This window comes from Atractosteus spatula, unplaced genomic scaffold (genome assembly GCF_055471065.1).
Source record: "Atractosteus spatula isolate fAtrSpa1 unplaced genomic scaffold, fAtrSpa1.hap1 Scaffold_1, whole genome shotgun sequence".
In the NCBI taxonomy this organism is placed as follows: Eukaryota; Metazoa; Chordata; class Actinopteri; order Semionotiformes; family Lepisosteidae; genus Atractosteus; species Atractosteus spatula.
The window spans coordinates 391,924-413,372 of NW_028296652.1; the positions used below are offsets into that span (position 1 = coordinate 391,924).

Here is a 21,449-nt window from a genome sequence, read left to right on the forward strand (position 1 = left end):
TATTTTGTGATTTGCTAGTGGTAGCATATACATTAACAATTACATATTGCTTTTTCTCAACTACTAATAATATCCACCACCCAGAGTGATGTCCGTTATAATAAAGAATTTTCCCCTTTAAATTCCCTTTAAGATGGCAACACCAGTTGAGTGATAAGTACCACTAGAAATCCAGATGTCATCTCCACATTGACTCTTCCAAAACTGAAAATCAGACTGACTTGAGTTTCTTGAAAAAAATGAAAGTCTGAAATGAAATGAAATGAAAATGAAAGTCTCTTCTTTTTACGAAACAGAAAAATCGCCTTTCTTTTAACTCTATTCCGAATACCTTTGGCATTAATAGAGAAAAAGACATAAACAGCACAGAAAAAACTCTTGGAAAAAAACTCCCAAACTAACTGCGAGTTTTCAAACCCGGATAATAACAACCCTTAAAAGTGACTACAAAGCTACAGTGAGATCTCCTGTGCTGGACAGTCACTGGCCGCGGATCTCCTTCCTCTCTCCTGCCTTCCCTTCGTGCGGCTTCAATCTGGGGCCACAGCTGCTTCCTGGTGTCCCTGTCGGCGGCGGACAGATGCTCTGCAAACCTCAGGTTTTTGGCTTTCAGAAACTTGTTCCCTCTGGCTGCTCACCACAGCATGTCCCTCATCGTCGTTCTGATGAATCGTATAATGGTTGCTCTGGGCTTTGCAAGTCCAGACATGTTGGCTCTCCGGAGGCGTTGAACACTGTCAACAGATGAAATCCTCCTCCTGGACCGGCAGCACTGCTTTACAAATGTTCTTAACTTTAGCATTTCATTTTGTTGCTCTAGAACTCCATACAGCTTTAAGTTACCTCTATGTCAGTGTCTTTCAGCTTCACTGACTCTTTGTTCAAGAGCATTAATTTTTGTTTCTTGCTCTGCATTTATCTGTCTAAGAGCCTTTACTTTGTCTTTTAAGTCACCGGCCTCTTTAAACCCAAAAAATCCACAGATTTCTTTAAAAAGTCTCAATTCTCACAGCATTGTCCCTTATCATTTCTTTCTAGTCCTTGTTATCGTGCCAAAAAACGTCTGCCTGCTCGTCTTCCAGCGCCAGGTCGCGTTTCCCTCTCTTGGCCGCTGGAGTCCTCACAGGTGTGACGGGCGGAGACTCCAGTTGCACCCGGCACTCGCATCTCCCTTCTCGCCTGCACTTCTGCCGCAGTAATTCCAGTCTGTTCTCTAGTTGCACTCGAAGTTCGTGTAGCACTGTACACGAGCGCCTGAGGAATCTGACTCTTCTCTTTTGCTGATGCAGCACTTTCTTTTCTTTTCACAGAACTGCTCCTATTTTAAAACTTGCAAACTTAGAACGTACCTATGGAAGCCCGTTTCCGCCAGGGAGTAAAAAAAAACGTGCTATGGTATCTCGCAATTGCGACTTAGTATCTCACGTTTGCGACTTCGAAATAGCCCATATTTTATTGTCTGTCCTCTTGTTATTGTAACGGATTCGGGTTCTAGGGCTTGTGCCCTCGCCGCTCCCACCCTACTTCGTGCCTCACTGCCTTGGCTCGAACCTGGGTCTTGCCAGCTGAGCTATTTCGAAGTCGCAATTGCGAGACATAAAGTCGTAATTCTGAGTTTTTAAGTCGCAATTCTGAGATACCAAGTCAGAATTCTGAGATACTAAGTCACAATTGCGAGATACCATAGCGCGTTTTTTTTACTTCCTGGCGGAAACGGGCTTCCATACGTAACTGATAACGTATATTGCAATAAAAGCAAACTAGAATCACACATGTAGCTTTTGTAGTTTACAAAAGTGATGAAAAAGACATTCGAGGCATGAAATACTCATGTTTTTCTCCACAGCCACTAAACCCTACCACCTGCTGGACCACCATCTTGAGCCGGACCCCGAATGCTCGCACTCCTGAGATCACACTGGCGCTGTGTCACAGAGGGGTGGACCTGGAGCAGGGGCTCAGGCGCAGTGTGACACCTGGGACACGACCGTGCGAGGGGGAGTGGGAGTGTTGGTCTGAGTAAACTAGAATATGCCGGCTTTTGGGTTTGGAAAAATCTGTGTCGGATCCTGGTTGTCTAGAAAGGAATCTGATGAAACACTGGGAGAGATTAAAAGAAGAGATGCTATTTTCTATGCTTTTTAAAATATTTTCCATTTAGTGAAACAAAGAGCACTTATTTTTAACTTACAGCTACAATATGTGGGTCTGTCCATTTCGCCAGGATCCATCTAAAAACAATTCCTTGAACCTCCCCAGGTCTGCTACACTATATACTCAATGTGGCTGTAGCCAGCCTGTTTTCTAGCTGCTGTGTTCCCTTTCCCCTTTTTTGAAATCAACACCCCAGCACAAAAAAATAGCAGTCCATGAGCTTGTTCTTCAAAAAAGTATGCAGTCAATTCCTCCTTGCTTTTTACAGTTAATAGTCACAAGACTGAGGAAAACATGATTTCTAGGACGTAGAGTCCAGAACCACAGCATCTTGGCTTTACACCTCTCTCAATGAATTGCTTCTGCCTCGATTTCATGTTTAGGTCTGGAGCTGGAAGAAGTATGCTTGGGACCTTGTCACATCTGCAAATGGGAATCTGCAAAAGTGTTTTGCATCTGTTTTTAGTAAAGATATTTACAATCATATTGCCTGCAGTACTGTATGTTTGCACTCAAGTCACTGGTCTATTCCATTATACTGTAGCTCACTAGGCTACAAAGCTTGCCAGCCAGCCTAGTTTCCCAGTTCAGTTAGAACTCCTGAATTGAACGACTGTTTCGGAGGCAAGCGGTCAGGATAGAATCAAAGATGAATCAAACTGAAGACAGCAGTGAGGAGAATTTCTTCCTTCATTTTCTGATTCTCAGTGCACACAACAGGAATCTCAAAGAATTGGAGCACGCACCCGGTATGAAATATACTTTCAGGTAAGGGGTTTATTCAGTCCCTTTTAGCCCCAAATACTTTTATTTTCATGTGCTGTTTAATTAAACTGTTTTTTTGCTTCTAAATCATTTCCTCTTTTCAGTGTTAGATGGTCTTCTCCAAACTCGATCTGATACAGGGGCTTCTTACCTGGACCACTGTACAGGGCTGGTGTTTTAGCTGATGTGGACCTGAACTGTCTGTAACAAACGAGTGTTCCAGCCACTGATAGAGATTTCTCTCTACCGGAGGAGCTGAAAGCCTATTACACTTGGTTTGAGAAGGAAATCACAGAACCACAGGCAGGAGTGCTCCCAGCCTGTACAAGCCAGTACCCGTCTTTTAAAGTACTGGCTGTTCCTTTTGTTCCATCTCTTATTGTACCTATATTGATAATGTGATACACATGCACAACTATTCACTCGTTACCATCTAGTTAACAATGCGGCTATTGTGTGTGGAATTTTGAGAGAAACAAGATGTGATCATTCTTATCAGTTCTGGGAGAGCGTTTTACTGTTATTTGTTAGCAAATAACTACTCTACTCAGAAATGACTGTTCTGTGCCAGTTATACATTTTATATCACATTTTACGTCATAAAAGTCTAGTACTTTATGTGACAAAGGTCAAGATAAAAGTATAGTATTTTTTTAATAATGATGAAAACCATCCCATATCAGTGGAGCAACGGATAGACTTTATTAAACAATGATCTAGGAAAGATGCAAATAGCGCAAATAGTGCCAACTGCATTTAAAAGGAGGTGGACTATTGTAATATAGAAACTGAAACACAACACATAGATAAACCTCAATTTCCTGTTCTAGATTTGCAGTGCAGGCTGTGTTGTCTTTCTCTGTAGTTAAAATCATTAACTTGGCCACGAACAGCCATTTTACTAAATAAATATTAGTCTGAAGTAAGTTACAGTTGTACCCATAAGTTATAAAGCTGCGTATTGTTTTTTTTACTGGGAGTAGAGTGAAGAGCCTTTTGAAAAAATAATAGCAGGCATCACAGTGTGAATTTAAAATCACCAACTTCCGGGCGTTGTTGGACTTTTACTAACATTTCTAAAGACTTTCTGTTTGTGAAAAGCCTCCAAGAACACTCAAGACCGTAAGTAACAATTTATGTACAGTATATTAGAACAAAAATTGAGTTTGACTTTTTTAGGACTACAATACACTGCAGCTACATGTAAAGTGTAGATGGGATCTAAATGATCTGAAAGATTTGTTGGATTACTGGATTACTTCTTATTGGTTTCTTAGTTTTGCTTGAGATCCAAACTTAATTAAAGCAATTATGTAGAATTGAAACAAGCTTTTGAACTTGTTAAAGGATTCTATGATTATCAGGATTTTTTCCCAACTGTTTCTATATCAAAAAGAAATATATTTTATATTATGTTACAAGTAAAAAAAAATAAGATTAATAATAAAGTAATAATGAATTAACCTCCAGAACAGCAGTCTCTAAGAAGAGCAATCTTGGAAAGAGAAAAATTTAAAGATGCCCTTAAACAGAAATCACAATTTAGTTTTTTATGTGTATACAAAATTTAGTTTTAAATACACATTTTAATGCCACCATGTACATTTTTAAATGATAAAATTTCAATTTTATTTTTTTAGATATTTTTTTTACTGGCCTTTCTTCTTAGTAGTTGCTATAATTATAGCATATAAATATGTTAGTAGTTTTTTTATCATTATTTTATAATGTAATTATTTTTATAATTATGTAAACAATTATTTATAATTTTTTGGCTTCAGTGCCTGTTGAAAAAGGAAAGAAAAACACAAATAGAAGTCTTTTTTTACATTAGTAGATTGAAAGATTGAAAGATCAGTTACTGGCAGCACAAACACTGCAGTCAACAGTTCATTGTTTGGGCGATTAAGGGCAGTCCAACTCCATTTTTACTGTGAGATAGTATGGGCTGTTTCCTTCACAGTGTGTACTGAAGTTTTAAAAACTACTCTTCGAGCACGTGAACCGAATATGTAAACATTCCTCAATGTGCCACACATGCAAATCCCATGAAGTCATGTCCACAGATATTTTGGAACAACAGTGAACAATGAATGGCATACTGTATAAATATCCTGTATATATACTATGACACCATCTCATTTTAAAGCCACAGTTTGGTTTTAAAGTACAGTATGTGTGAAATATATTTTCCCATAAATCAAAATCTAAAGTGAAATCGATTCCTAATTATGTGTTGCTGGAATACCGGTTGTTTTAATACAGATGAAAACCTGAAAAAAAACATATCACGTTCACAACAAGCTACAATAATAAAACATTTTTTTAGATATATTTCTGGTCGGACTGAACATGACAATGATCTTAAACACACTTCAAAATCAACAAAGAAATGGTTGATAGAAAAAACAATTAGCATTTTGCCATGGCTGTCTCAGTCTCCTGACTTGAGTGCTATTGAAAGCCTGTGGTCTGGGCTGAAGAGGGTTGTCCACAAGCGCACACCTACACACCTCCGGGATCTGGGAAGGGTCTGCATGGAGGAATAGTCTAGGATCTCCCAGTGTGTTCAAAAGCCTGATGAAGCATTACAAGAAAAGACTAACTGCCGTTATCCTTGCCAAGGGAGGCTCCACCAAGTACTAAAAACAGGGGGAGTCAATAATTGTTAATCGTTATAATTATTTCGTTTTTTTTGTCTTGGTTGATTCCATTGAATCATTCATTCAGGATAAATAATTCCTTATGTTGGAAATATATTTCAGTGCTTAATGAACTCATGATTTGTTTTATACTTCTTTTCTTCATATCTATCAGGAGGTGCCCAATAATTATGGAGTCCACAGTATATGACGCTCAAATATTCAAATATGACTTTGGATATTTCGAGAGTCCACATTGCGAACTGAGCAATGTGTTAAGCAAAAGAAATCATTGATTTAAAGTGCAGTCTGTTGTGTAGCAATTATATTTTGTTTCATTCACCTGTGGTTTAGGTCAGTTTAACAACTTTGTGGGTTGTTCTTCTTGGCGATAGAAGTTGCTCCTGCAGATCCTGAAGCCCAGGCCTCCTTTAATCAGGCTCTTGTGATCACAAGGCTTTTACAAGACATTTGGGATCCTGAAGTAAAGATTTTGTTACCTTAAGATATCTGAGAACAGCCCTAGACAGGGCATGTAAAACCACTGTGACTAAACATCGCTACTGATATTGCCCATAAGCACATCTTTTTATAGAGGTACAGTGAAGCCTCGAAATTTGCAGAAAGTAATTTAAGTAGATTTAGTTCCTTCCCTCTCAACCACCTCACTCCCACTTCTGCAATTTGTCTAATTCTCTTTCTTAAAAAACTTTTAAGAAAAAAAAATGTTCCACAAGAACTGAGACTTTGATAACATAGGGGACACTTAGGTTTTTTGTTAACAGCTCTTGTTTTTTTACAACAGTAAGTTATATACAAGCATTATTTTGATAACAGGTCTCCATACAACACACATCTAGTGCTTCCTGATGGAAACTGAATAAAGCAAAACCGACGATGCGCTCCATCAGAACCCCTTTGTTAACCAGCCTTTACTACTGAGACTGATGCAGGTCGGGTGAAGTAGATCGATGAAATGCATACGCCCAAATTTACTTTACTACTGTGAAGCCAACCAATAGGCAATTGTGGTCCACAAGTGTTAAAAAATGTGGCCTGTTGCGTGAACTACAAATAGAAATAGAAAAAGAAAATATAGTGAATATTGAGGCTTTACTGTAACTGGGCTACAGCCAAACATAACATTTCAATAACTATTCCACATAAACAGTGTCATTACTGTTGTGTTATACAAATGACAAAGTTCAGGTGTCTGTGTGGTAGAAGTGTCTTTGTTTCATATGCAAATGGAAGAACGGCTTGCAACCACTAAAGATGGTCTTTTATACCGCGAAACAAACAAGTTACCACGACACATTCTAAACGAATGATAAGACAACAACACATGCCAGTATTGTTATTAATCATATCTAAGTTGCAGACTAGACAAAAGTTAGTTCCTTTCATACAGTATGTTCTGGGCACACAGCCAGCTTGCCTCATACATGCCCTTTATCTTACCGACCAAGGACAGGCAACACATTTATATATTTTGGGCGCAAAGCCAACTCCAAGCCACTAGACTGCATAGTTTGCAAAAATACAAAAATTATATCTCACTTCCCAGGTGTCTCCCTTATCTCTTCATTAAAATCAGGAATCTGCAGGATTTAGTCTTTGTTTAGTGCACTTAAAAAATATTTTTTTAAAAAAAGCTTTAAAATATTTTTTTTTTTAAAAAAAAGCTTGGTCAGTTTTAGAAAAAAATAACTTCAAAACTTCACCCTTCCATAAACATATTTCACTAGAACCCAAGTGTAAAAAAAGGTTTAAAATTGGAAAAAAATAGATTGGATGTCAGAAAATGCAAAATGTGACAGAATACAAGATATTTGTATCCTGTTTCTTGATCAATACTTTGAATTGTTATTCATTAAGTATAATAATGTATTTCTCCACAGGTTGTTTATATTTAATAACAGGCACTACACAAAAAAATTAAACACATAATAATCCCAACAAATTGACCTAACGCCTGTATTTAGTTTCCTGATAATTAATAGTATAAAAGGCAAAATAAAACAAGAAAGCTCAGTGAAGAATATTGTGTCTTTCAGTTACATATTAAGTCCAAAAAACATCAGGATATCCCCTGCATAGTTGTTTTTTTATTTTTGGATAATGCCTTTTATTTTCTCATTATACCAAAGTGAACCATTTTTCTAATGTCTGCATTCATTCACCAGTGCCGAAAACACAGTCGAACACAGAAATAAGATGCAGATATATTTTACATTAGGGCCATTTTGAATACATCAATTATGAAATACAGAACTGTAACAGATCAGTGTGTTTGGGACTCTGTGTGTTGTAGTGTCAGTGGATATGCCTAAAAACTAAGGGAATGTCCACTTCCAACTGACATTAGAACATATGTTTTACCATGAATGTGTTGTTAGAAGATTAGTTCATATTAATAATAGTCACAATCTTCAGTCCAGTAGCTGAAACTATACTGTAACTTACCTGTACCTCAACAATCCACAAACATGTTTTTAATCCCTATCAATTGCTTTGAATCTTTTAAAAGATTTCATGATACATTTTTCAGAAAAGGATTTGACTTGGACTGGAATTTAAGACGGCTGAGCCTTAGAGGAGTTATTTTAAAAGTGCTTTGTAAAAAATTATCTTCCCTTGGGTGCCTCCTTTTGAGGAAGCATAAAGATTTTGTTAGGTTAATGTCTTAATTTAAACATGTATCTCTTTTAAGGGAAATGTCTGAAGATTTATCTGTACCACCTTCAAAAAAGACTAAAACCAAAAGCAATGATGATAAAGGAGAAGGATCGGAAATGCATTACAGAGATTTCAGTTTAAGAATATCTGATGGTTTTATGCGTACCATTGGAGACATTGTTAAGGTGGTGGTGTGTTCTGGTGCAAGCATTATGATGCTTAGAGAGTTAAAAGGTAAGGAATAATGTGTCTACTGTGGTATAAAATACAGGATTATTTTCCTTTTCAAATATTTTTATTTTTTTGTGTGTGTGTCGAAATATCAAATATACTAGGTTGTTTCATTCACAAATGTATGACTATATATAACCATGTCACATCTGCTGGAAAATTAATTGCATTGTATTAAATCCCATTCTTCCTAAAATTAAATAATAAACTTCATTTTATATATAGTGCTTGCAGAATGAGTAACCATTGTCCAGGTTTGTCCATTTTGTTGAATTACAAATTGTGTATGCAAATTTTATAAATATTTTAATATTTTTAAACTGAACACTTTTATGTGCAAAAGACATTAAAAAAATAATGAAATCATGAAATTGCTCACTGATACTATTGTAGCTGTTTAGAACTTAAATTCTTCAATGTGTTTGATGTAAACTTTTTTTTATTTTTGTTAGTTTCAAAATTTATGAATGTGATTAATGAGCTTGCAAAAGGTGCTGGACTCAAAACCAAGTGTATACCAGGAAGTACAATTGTGAAAGTGAATGCAGATCCACCTCTCACATCTGACCAATTGGAAGAATTTAGGACATCCCTCAAATCCAGACTCCAAGATTTACTACCAGTAAAAGCAAATCTTGTGGTCAAAGTGCTAGATGAGAAAATAAAAAATGCACCGGAACCACTTCTCCAAGGTACAGTATTTTTCACTAACCCCTTTTATTAATACCTGCTCAAATTGTATGTAAGAAAATGGGAGGTCTTTACAAAGTTGTTATGAAGAAATGCAGATCAAGATACACAGATTACAATATGGAGAAGAGTTCAGTAAGTTTGCAATAGTAGATGCTGCTATATTATGACATTTTTTATAATTTAAAAAATTATATTGTCCTTATCACTCTCAAAAGATTCAGTGCAGCATAAGGGAAAGTGGAACTTTCTTAACAAAAGTTGATTTTTGTTACTCTGATAACAATCAGAGGTTAAGGGAGCAGGCTTCAGCACTAAGGAGCTGTCTGAAGTCTGAAACATGTGAAGAACTTTTCTTCTCCTTAAAGCATTTTGCATTTGAGATCTTTTCACCACTCGAACTTTGGCTAGGAAGTGATGGTTTGAAACTAGCAATACTGTAGGCTTCCAATATGTTTTTAGCACAGGGGTACAGTAATTGCAGCATATTTGAGGGAAGATGGCACAGAAACCAAACACAATGATCCAGTGATTACTGTTGGGACATGGGATCCAACAGCTGAAAAACTTCTACACCCCAGTGGGGAAGAACTGGATCAAGGCCTTAGGCTGTAGAGTGCATTTTATGCACCATGTCTGTCACAGTGGAGTGACAAACAAGAGTTCACCATTTTCTCTGGGAGTGTACAGTGGGAGAGATTGCTTTCCATTTACACTATGGTTTGCAGTAATAGTAAATACATGACATTGCTCCTTGAAGGCAGAGGGTGGATTTGTTGTTTGGATCTAACATCCTACTGTTTGTTAATAAATATTGTGTAGGATTACCTTGCCCATTATTGATGACATTGACAGAGAAAAACTATGATTCTTTTGATGCCAGGACCATATGTATTTTATAATAATAATACACTTATTATAGCGCTTTTCTGGACACTCCACTCAAAACGCTTAATGAGGATCCCCTCCACCACCACCAGTGTGCAGCCCCACCTGGATAATGCGACAGCAGCCATAGTGCGCCAGTACACTCCCCACACACAAGCTCTCAGTGGGGAGGAGAGCAGAGTAATGAAGCCAATTCATAGATGGGGATTATTAGGAGACCATGATTGGTAAGGGCCAATGGGAAATTTGGCCAGGACACCAGGGTAACACCCCTACTCCTTTCAAGACGAGCCCTGGGATTTTTAATGACAGCAGAGAGTCAGGACCTCAGTTTTACGTCTCATCCAAAGGACGACGCCTATTTACAGCATAGTCTCCCTGTCACTAAACTGGGGCATTAGGACCCACACAGACCGCAGGGTGAGCGCCCCCTGCTGGCCCCACTAACACCTCTTCCAGCAGCAACCTTAGTTTTTCTCCGGAGGTCTCCCATCCATTTTGATGCAAGTTCCAGTCCTGCTGATAAACAGTGAAGCCAGAGTCTTTATACCTGCTTTCTAGTTTGAGACTGCTGCTTTAACAACTAATTGTATACCAATTTGTATACCAAGCAGAGTGTTTTGATTTGTTTTGTGTCCTGTGAAGTAACACATTGGGCCATATTTTTAGTATTTAGTTTGTATGCGATTATAAAAATACCTTATTTTTAATAAGAAAATAAAAAGTGGTTTACATTCTATTTATTACTTGGTATTTAAGAAATCAAATTGCTCCCAACATTTATTTTTAAACATTATATTGTGTTTGTGTAGCAATGGAACCTGTTATCAGTGGGCAAATAAAAGGAAGAATTTCAATGATTGTAGTTTACTTCTTGAATGTATGATGTTTTTGTGTTTTAGATTCAGAATTTGCAAAGTTTGTTCTATGCTGGCTGCAGGAAGAACTAAGAAAAAAAGCTTTAAAGCTGACACCAGACCTTGAGGATTTTATGAACTTAAGAGATGCTGCAGAGAAAATGGAAGAACTCAGTATGGAGTCGGAGTCGAGAACAAAAGTGTCAATTTTATCGCAAAATGGTAAAAAAACATTCAATTGCAAGATTAACGGTTCCTTTTACATTAAAGTGGTGCCTCCGCCTTAGATAGAGATCCAGCAATAAAATAACCGGGGCTGTGTGGTGGCTCTGTGGCTCAGGATCTGTGCCTGTGGCTGGAAGGTTGCCGGTTCAAGTCCAGCAGCCGGCAGAGGAATCCTACTCTGTTGGGTCCCTGAGCAAGGCCCTTAACCCCAACTGCTCCAGGGGCGCTGTACAATGGCTGACCCTGTGCTCTGACCCCATGCTCTCTCTCCATGTCTGTGTGTGTCTCATGGAGAGCAAGTTTGGGGTACAGTATGTGAAAAGACAGGTTCCAAATACAATAAATTGTATATGGCCAGTAAATCTTATAATTGAAAACATTGCTTATTAGGACCAGAAGATGATCCAGTTTGGGCAGATACAATGGTTTCTTGGAGCAACTGCTGGCCAAGAGATGCCACAGGACACCGGTCACAACAGTGTTCTTATATTGTTGTTGTTGTTCTTCTTCTTATTATTATTCTTTCTTCTAAATGAATTGATATTTTGTGTTCTATGCTAAAACTTAAAGAGACATTTGATATCTTATTATGTATAGTAATGCACTATACAGTACATATTGTGCATGAAATAACAAATATTACCTATAACTAAAACTACCTATAGGTACCTAATGACCTATAACTAAAAGAAACCAAAAGAAAACTTTTTTTTTACCTGGATGCACATTTTTCATAGTTCTTTTGGGATTCTGTCCCATTGCTGTCAGATGAAGGGAAAGACGTGAGGACTTAGCCAGTGCAGTATTAGGTGGTCAGTTTGCTATCTGTCATTGAAATGGAGTTTTTGACTGTACACTACCCAGATCATAACACTTGGAACTACTTCTCAGCTCCTGAGCCACAAGCATGTTCATCTGGTTGTTCTACACAAAACCTTGACTAAAGCTTTAGAGTCTACCTCAGGTGTTGCTTCATGAGCCTAAAGTTATATAATGGGCATATTAATTCCTTTCTGTTTTGTTGTTCATTTTCACAACTCATCCTCTGTGTTATCATCAGACTCACTGTATCACTGTGTGCTCATGCTTGATTAATTTCAAAAGGAAAATATTCTTTTCTAACTCTGAAAGTTTGTGATGTGCCAGGTGAGGCACTGAAGTCAAATTTTGCTTTGTCTCTTCTTTTTCAGAAGTCTGTCAAATATTCCAAATTCTCTTCCACAGCTAATATTTACCTTTGAAACCAATTGCAGTTAACTGAAATCCTCCCCTGACAAATCAATGCACCTGGTATTTTCTGTAAATGCCAACTTTTTTCAGTATGGTTATCAAATAAAATCTGACCCAATCCGTTATCACATTATCTAGTGTTCTTCACTGTAGCGACGCATTGGTCAGGACCCTGTGCAGACGGTAGAATCCGGAAGTAAGTGGAAACGGACATGGGGAGGAGACGATGAGGAACTGGGCTGGTTGACAAACAGGGGGGCGTGGCGACCATGCGCTGGTGCTTGGGGGGGCGTGGCCAGGGTGAACAAGTCCAGAGGAGTCCAGGGGGTAATCCAGGGAGAGGTCCAAAAGCCCAGAGCCGGGTGATCCATCCAAGACAGACACAAGACAAGGTTTAAAAACCCGGATCCAGTGAAGAGACGGGGAATAAAAGTGGGTTAACGAGGCCACGCTCTCCAAGCCCCGGACCCAGAAGGCCAGGACGCTGTGGTGAACCCGATGCCGTCGGGTCTATCCAGGACCCTCTGGTAGGCGGGCATCCAGACGTCCATCTCCCAATACTGAGCCCAGAATAGTGAGCGTCTGGCTTAAATAAGGAGGGGCTGGATAGGAGGCAGGTGCACAAAATCAACTAAAATGTGAAAGAGCCGGAGCCCCCTTAAGAGGAGGGATTACACTGCAATCATGCGTTTGCCATTGTTTTATGCTGGTGGTATTTTCTAACACTTGCATGTCTGCATTATGGTTATATTTTAATTTCATACTCAATGCCCACTTGTCCATAATTATACTCTTGAAAAAATATTTTAGTTCTCATATTGTTATGGCGTGGTTAGGGTTTTAAAGTCTGTTTTCTGTTTTTCAGGAAAGGGTAAAAGTTTTTTTCTGAATCGTATGCTTACGCTGACAAGCGACAGTTTCGATGAATATGCAGTAAATAACAAAGAAGTGTACCTGCCACAGGTAAGTAATTAAGGCTAAGTTAATTAGGAAACAAGGAAAGGTCATTCAACCCATCTTGTATAGATAAATGTGTTGTCCTTCTTCTGAATATATTCCTCACATAGTGCTCACGTTATCTTGACAGAATGAGGTTTCTTAGTGTGTATGAGGAAGGTATCTCTCTCATGATCTACTCCTGTCTCCAGTCTTCTTTCCTCTCTCCTGTGAGATCATCTACCATCTCCCTGTTTACTGTGTGTCCTATTTATCCTAAATTGAGATCTACATTACTTAATCCTATGTCCCATCCCCATGAAAGCTAGATTAATGATCTCTCTCATTATGATGATCCGGTCACTGCTAAATATTGAAGTTCTAAGACAGCTGACCTAATGATTTAAACATGTTGATGTTTAGTAGTACTTGCTTCATCACAATGGCTTTTTAGCCATTGCAACTTGCTTCAAGTGAGCTAATCAGGTAAAGACAGCAAACTAGGATAAACAAATTTGTATTAACAATAACACTAACACAAACTAAACAACACACAACACAGCAAAAAACATTCAAGTTATCCTATTTAGAAACACAGCATCTTAGAGGCCTACATCCTGATCAACAAGAAAACAGGCTAACCCAGGAATCAGAAATCCTCTGTTGTGCCTCATTGGCCAGCAAGAGAGTTACAGATGCAGCCATTCAAAATGGGTGGGGTATTTCGCGGTATACCCCGGTGGGCATGTCGCGGTATCATGCAGTATCACGGGGTTAATCGCGTCATTTGACGTCATGCCGGAAAGGTCCGGCATCACCTTGTAAAACCGCCAGGGGGAGCCAATAAAGCTTAACCTCTCATGTACAGCATTTGAGCTTTTAAATTTGAACTGTGTGTTACAGCATGTTAATCATCAGTCATTAAAATGTTGGTATATTTTATGAAAGCAAGATTGCTCAGTTGGACAAAAGTACACAACCTACCTTTATCAGAAATATTTGTGCATCAAAGCCTTTACCGAAGATATTACTAATAGTATTAATAATGAATGACTTTGGACAAGCTGTATACTCAAAGTATAATTTCTTTAGCACATTTGTACAAGCACTTGGAATCTGTCCAAGCCCTACTTTGTCAGGCATTTTCTTTTACTTCAACGGACATAAAAACTCCCTTGCTTTTAACAGGGCGTTTCATAAATTCTAACTATGAAAATTATTTAAAATGCGACATCATTCAACTAGAGCTCAAAATATCACAAGGATCCTCAAGAGCACAGCAAAGACTGTATTAAAAGATACTTGTATCAGATACATGAGAATCCAGGCTTTTTTATCAACGCTTTCTTTTCCGTATACCAGATATTATGGAACCACTTCAGAAGGGTGTCAGCCAGTCAGATTCCAGGAATCGGTACTTTAAAGAAAAAATACACACCGGTATTCCATTTCTCCCTAAACATTTTAAGCATCGAAGTCTTTAACTAACCTGTGAAATAGCGTGTAAAAAAGTGGTAGTTTTAAGCTTTTCTGCTAATATAATATGGAATCGCGTATCTAAAGAAATTAATAACGATATGATTATATTCGTGTACTGCGACAGGGCTGTGTAGGGCTGTTTCGCCTCTCTCTTCATGCGACTTCCCTTGTAGCCCACTGGTCTACGTGCCCGATTACCAACTCACGGGTTGTGTGTTCAAATCCAGCTGGTGCTGGACTTTTCTTTTAACAAACATTTCTTCGAAAAAATAGAATAGCAATGTTATGGACAATCAATTGACTTTTATATTTCAAAATATCACAACATGATCGAATCTAAGTCATTTTTGCTAACAATGAATAGTCACCTTCTTCCCTTCTGACAACGGTCCCAGCTTCTGCTTCCTGCTTCTATTGTGTGTGTGTGTGTGGGGGGGGGGGGGATCCCTTCAGATCTCCCTTCAGATTTAAAAGGTTATTAATCATATCTTTGGTGTCGCATCTTACCAGTGCAGCTGATCTTTTGCTGCCTGGGTGGGTCAACTATCACAAAGCTTTAGAGAACCTAACATTTCTATTATCAACAAATTGTACATTTGTAATAGAGTAAATTTTTATAGAGAAATGGAGGCTGGACAGTATGCGTTACAATATAAACATTTATATTGATTTAAATCGTGTTTTGATTTAAATCGCAAACGCGTGTTTAATTATATGTATTTTTTTAATCATAATCAGACAAATGCAACATAAATTGATACAGTATCTTTGTCTTCTAAGTATCTTAATAAACTTTCAGCATAGCTTTCTCCCCGTTTAGATTTAATTTTTCTTGGGATTTTGGGATCAAACGTGGAAGGATTAGATTGTAATCGTTTTTATTTTTCAAATACGTTTTAGAAAAGTGTAATCTATACCTGCCCAGACTGTACGCCTTCCTAAACCCCGCCCTGACCACTTTCACTCCTGTCCTGCTCTTCCCCGCGCACCCCAGCCGGGCGCTCTTCGGCCTCTGCCCGGGACGAATGTATATTTAGATATTTACACCCGGCGCGGCACCGAGGGAGCGTCTGCATTTATAACTTAGTTTTTAAAATTAGTCAAGCAATATGAAGCATCTCCTTTAACTTTTAAGTCCCTTAAATACATTGAGCACAGCTTTCTCACCACTTAGATTACTTTTTGATACCATCCTTACACAAAGCAGAAACTTCTTGTATTTTCCGATGACATACAGTACAAGTGGAAAGATTACAGATTTTAATCGTCTTTAATTGTGTTACCTTATACGTTTTAGGAACGTTTCATCTATACAAACACCACAAAACTATTCTCGATTGCATTTCTGAATGTTATGTTACACCTACAGTAGTTCACTGCTTTAAATACATCGAATTAAGAAAGTTAGGTGTAGCACTTTAGATCTTTTTTTCTGAACCAGGGAAAATCTGATCATGTTTCTCTATAACAATAATAAAAAACTTTATTTTACATATCACCTTTAAAAGTGGCATCTCAAAGCAATAAAGTAGATGGAAAAACAGTTAAAAGGGACCAAAGTAAATACCAGACAAACGCAAACGCGTTTTTAATAAAATGCTTTAATTCATTCAGCAGAGAGAGAGAGAGACATCCAGCAGAGAGAGACACACACACAGGTTTTCATTGACAAAAAGTAATTGTTTTTTTTACATTCCTCTTGTCTAACAGGAATGTTTTGTTTGTGGACAGACTGTCCACAAACGTGAGACTGTCTTTCTCAGACTCACATTCCCGAATGTCCCCCGCCCCGGTCAACAATCCTAGGAAGAACACGAAACAGCCTGTTAATAAAATTGTTACAATTTTGTTCGGTCAGTTCTTCCTCCCAGAATTTATAGATCGCATCGATCAGTTCCTGCTTTGTGATGGGCTTAGCAGTTTTCCGAACGTAGTCTTTCAACGAATGCCAAACCATCTCTATCAGATTTAGATCTGGGGATTCGGCTGGAGTTTTCACCCAGTTCACTCCTTCTGCTACAAGCCTCGCCCTTGCTGCTGTGTGTTTCGGATCGTTGTCTTGAAAGAGACGGTGCCTTGATCCAAACTGCTCCCTGATATATGGGGCGGCATGCTGTGTGACCACGACTTCCTAGAAGAATTCACGGTCCATAATTCCTTCGAAAATAAGAAGTGGTCCCGGGCCTCTTCTAGATATACTCCCCCAGACGTGAACCTTCAGTGGATGTTTGGGCTTTGGCTTGTCCACATATCTCCCCTTTTTGCAAAATGACATTGTTGAAAACTTTTCCAGAGCCACAGTTGTTTTGTCGGTGAAAAGTACATCCTGAAATGCCTCCCCCTGTTCAATCCATTGGAGCGCTTGTTTGAGTCTTTCCTCTTTGTTTTTTAGCCTTATCATGGGGCATGTGTTGGTTTTTCTGTATCTCCATCCAAGCCTCCTGCGTACTCTTCTTATCGATGTCGGGCTAACGGTCGCACCGAGGTCAGCCCATAGCCGTCTTTGGACTTGCATTGCCGGTAGCTCATCATTTTCATCAGTCAGTTTGTCGATAGCTCGCACAATAGGACTTGAAAAAAAAGAGATCAACAGTTAGTTTTAAAAATAATGTGCGTAGTTGTATTTACATGCAAGAAAGGTATTTTTAGAAATGTATTTACCTTTGAATCGTCCTCAGTTTAGATTCTCTTTGCCTCCTCTCCCTTTTATAATGTCGTCTCAGTGTGCTTTCAGAAACGAAGATGTCCATCGAAGCCAAATGCTGTACAATGTCCTGTGTTGACTTCCCGTTTCTTTTCATCTTCATTATTTGGTGTGATAATGTGAAGATCAGTCTTCGTGATTTTGGCCATTGTCCGTCTCCTTACCAAAGCGATACAGTGGTGCAGCTTGAATTCTGTACCTATATACTGTATGGTATGGTACCGTAGCGGCGAGGCTTAATAATAAGGCAGAATTAAGTGTTTCTGAGCTTCCCAAATGAGGCCCCATTTCTCTGTTCATCTCTGTGGTGCAGCCACAGAGAGACCATTAGTGCAGGGTGATTTAAGGTTTCCTAGGACAGCTACCAAAGGGGGATGCACTTAGCTAAGTCTGGCTATCATGATCAATGGTCATCCACTGGCGCCTATCAGTCTAGGGAGTGCCGGATGGACATCTGGACTGCATTACTAAGTGTCAGGACTAAGTGACTCATATCTCACCTTGATCAACCAATCAGGGACTGGTAGGGCTGAGTAACCCACGTGGGACTCTGATGCCCATGGAACTTTCAGCCAATCAACAAGCTGAAGTTCCTCCAGGTAAAAACAGGCAACACAGGCCTGGAGATTCAGATTCAATGAGAGCCTGAGAGATTCAGTAAGATTCTGGAGAGGATTCTGTGGACTGTTCTAAAGGGAATTCAAAGGAGAATTCCAGGGCGGGACGGCCCAGGAGCAGAAGGCTCCCAAGGGCAGGACATTCTCGCAGCGCGCCTCCTGACCATCCTGAGACTCAGCCCGGACAACCACGGAACGGCCAGTGTGTCCGAGTGCCAGAACTTTCCTTTGTTCTAAGAGTCTAGAGTGGAGGTTGCCAGAGAGTAACCAGCAGCAGGCCTCGTGAACAGGTCGGAACTGTGGACAGCTGAATCACTATTCAGAACTGGCTCTTCATCAGAAACGAACCGGTCCTCTTCCTGACTTGCTGGGACTCACAGTCATCTTTTCTCCTGTGCACAAACTTTGCTAGTTAAAGCCAATACTAACTAGCAGGCCAGTGAGCATCTGCAGCGCACCGTCGCAAGCCGCACAGCACAGCCTGGCACCGAGCCAGACAGCGCGGATTGGACAGCAACAGCCTGCAACTGTTTCTTTGTGCCCGCAGGATATCTGAATCCCCAAAGATTGGATGAGTATTCAACTTCAATGCATTACAGCTCGAGAATTCAATTGTTATCCCAACCAGTTGATATCAGTTTAATTCCTAAGAGTTATGTACTTGTTTTGAGTATCTAATGTAGAAGTTATAACCAAGTTCATTTACGAAACGGTCTTAATGAATGATATACTGAACGTATGTCCTCTTGATATGTGTAACTCTTCGTAACTGATTGAATATATATCTTTTGTATTCTGATAACCCTCTCGATAAGATCTGTTAGGTTTATATGCATATTCTATGTATTAATAAATGTATCCTCGTGTATTAGTACCTGTGTGTGCGCGTTGTTTGAGTTATGTCGCATGGTTGGATTCTAAAGCCATCAAAAGAATCAACTTTGTGATTTACTGCTACAATTAATAATTGTCTCAGTAAATGCCCAAACCCTACAGAACTGGTGCCTTCAGAGAGCCACTATGATTACATATTTGGCGTCCCTGAACGGCTATGAAACATTACAGTACAGATAAAACTTACACCATACCGATGAGCTAATACCAGGGAAAGACACTCCTATTTTATTTAAAACACAATACGCCAGGAAATGTGTCTGATGCATTAGCAAGTTAAAACAATTGGGTCGAAAACCTGGGCGTAACACCATTTCCTTTTTCTGATCACTCGCTTTCTGGATACACGTCTCACCTGTCCTGTTCTTTGTTTTCCTGGTTTGCTGATTATGCCTGCTGCGATCCACTCCTACCCTCACACCTAAAGAAGACTATTTTAAATTTCTTGGAGTGGTTCATTGTGCAATTAACCCTTGTATGTGCTGTCCTTAAGGTGATATCACATAAAGGTGATATGTAAAATAATGTTTTTTATTATTGTTATAGAGAAACATGATCAGATTTTCCCCGGTTCAGAAAAAAAGATCTAAAGTATACAAGTTTGTCACTAGTATACTTTTAATACAGTCTTTGCTGTGCTCTTGGGGATCCTTGTGATATTTCGAGCTCTGGTTGGATGATAAGTGTCGCAGTTTAAATAATTTTTGGTGTCGGAAATTATGAAACGCTCTGTTAAAAGCAAGGGAGTTTTTGTGTCCGTTACAGTAAAAGAAAATGCCTGACAGAGTAGGGCTTGGACAGATTCCAAGTGCATTTTTGCAATCAGCCTTATTTATGGGTTGCAATTTAAAAAAAGGCAAAAACCGTGCTCAAAATGCAATTTAGAGCTTTCTGGCAAGAGGAGACACCCAAATTAATAATGTAACATGCCACTGTTTGTGCATGAACAGGGTTATACTGCTATTCCCTTAGATACCCGATTAAAAAAAATATAAAAAATTTTTTGAATCCCCGGCGGAACCGGGCATCCATATGAATCAAGTAACAGGTTTATTCCATGCTGAAAAAAAGAAGAAAGAAAACACATTCCATAAGAATTGACTGAGCTCCGCTCTGTACCACGCAATGATCCTCCCAGAGTCTCTGCCCCGGGTTATTTGGGTTTTTTGACAGAGGGTAAAAAACTTTCTCTCTCGCTTGCCCTCCCCCTCCCTGTGTATTGTCTGTTTTATTGTGTTGTCCTTTGACAAAACAAGGCTCACCAGCTAATATGAATCGAAACCTGTTTTTCTAGCTTTTAAAGTCGTGCGATGTGTAAGCCACAATTCAAATAGAGAAAAAAGAGCTGACTGACAAGATTTAAGATGTGGCTGTCAATGTTGGATTAAAAAAAACACATTACCCGACGTTTGTTGCATTGCTTGAAAAATAACTTTATTTCGAGAGACTGGATAAGTAATTCAAGTGTTTTTTTTAACTTCCTGAAAAACAACTAATAATTTAACTATATGTGCAAACGTTTTATGATATGTCACTGTTGTGAATGTCTGTGGACATGTGCTGGCTGGACAGGAGGCTCTACTGTACACAGAGAGGGGCGGGAGGAGGGGACAAGCCGATACATACTCTTAGAGTTTGATTAATAGGGAATATAATACAAAAATATAGTACTAAAAATAAGATACACTCTACAGACATTCACAACGGCGACTGTCAGAAGATAGGACACAGCGGCTCAGGCACCCGCTGAATGGAAAAGGGGCACTTTAATGTTCTGTATGGCTAATACTAAAGCCAATACTTCAATACTTTAATATCCTTTTCTGTATGTTTAACAATAGTGGGTACTGGCCTAATTCGTCCCTGCTCCCGTTGTTAGGTGTTAATGTGTTGTTAAGTGTGAATTTGTACCTGTTTCCCTGAGGTCTGGCTTTTTTTCTGGAAAACCATAACTCTGGTCTTGTCCAGATTGACTGTCAGCTCCCAGGTCTGACAGTGCTGCTCCAGCAGTGCCAGGTTCTGGCGCAGCCTCTGTTCTGTGGGCGACAGCAGGACCAGGTCGTCTGCAAAGAGCAGGAACTCGATTTCCATAATTAATGCAGATCAGTAAATCAAGGGACAAAACAATTATTGCTCCCGGCTCCTCAATGGGCTTTGACGTGCTAATGCGTTGGTTTAACAGTTTGGGTGTGGCAAGCCTCTAATGTCTCCCGACTTCGGCAAAAGGAACCCGCCTTTCATTGGAAGACAATGAACACATTCTAGCCGTACATGTGAATATGGCATAAATACACCAAGGGATTGGGTGAGCTCCCATCACAAAAAAAAACTGCGAACCAGCACTACAGCGACCACAGTACAGTATGGAGACCAAGACCTTTTATGGGAAGAGACAGGGTGCTTCTGCCGCCCCAGCTTCCAAAGAGCGAAGGGTAAGCAAATACAGCAGACTTCATCT

The 21,449-nt window shown here is 39.2% G+C and overlaps 1 protein-coding gene across 1 annotated transcript in view; it reads left to right on the forward strand.

Annotated features, from left to right (window-relative positions):
- The first annotated feature begins 3,755 nt into the window (after positions 1-3,755).
- LOC148810263 (uncharacterized) overlaps positions 3,756-21,449 on the forward strand; it is an 87,760-nt gene continuing 70,066 nt past the window's right edge. The window contains exons 1-5 of the mRNA XM_088909131.1: positions 3,756-4,041; positions 8,275-8,474; positions 8,924-9,163; positions 10,952-11,128; positions 13,227-13,324. Coding sequence (XP_088765257.1) covers positions 8,279-8,474; positions 8,924-9,163; positions 10,952-11,128; positions 13,227-13,324 — 711 coding nt within the window. The 5' untranslated portion in view covers positions 3,756-4,041; positions 8,275-8,278. The remainder of the gene's footprint in view (positions 4,042-8,274; positions 8,475-8,923; positions 9,164-10,951; positions 11,129-13,226; positions 13,325-21,449) is intronic.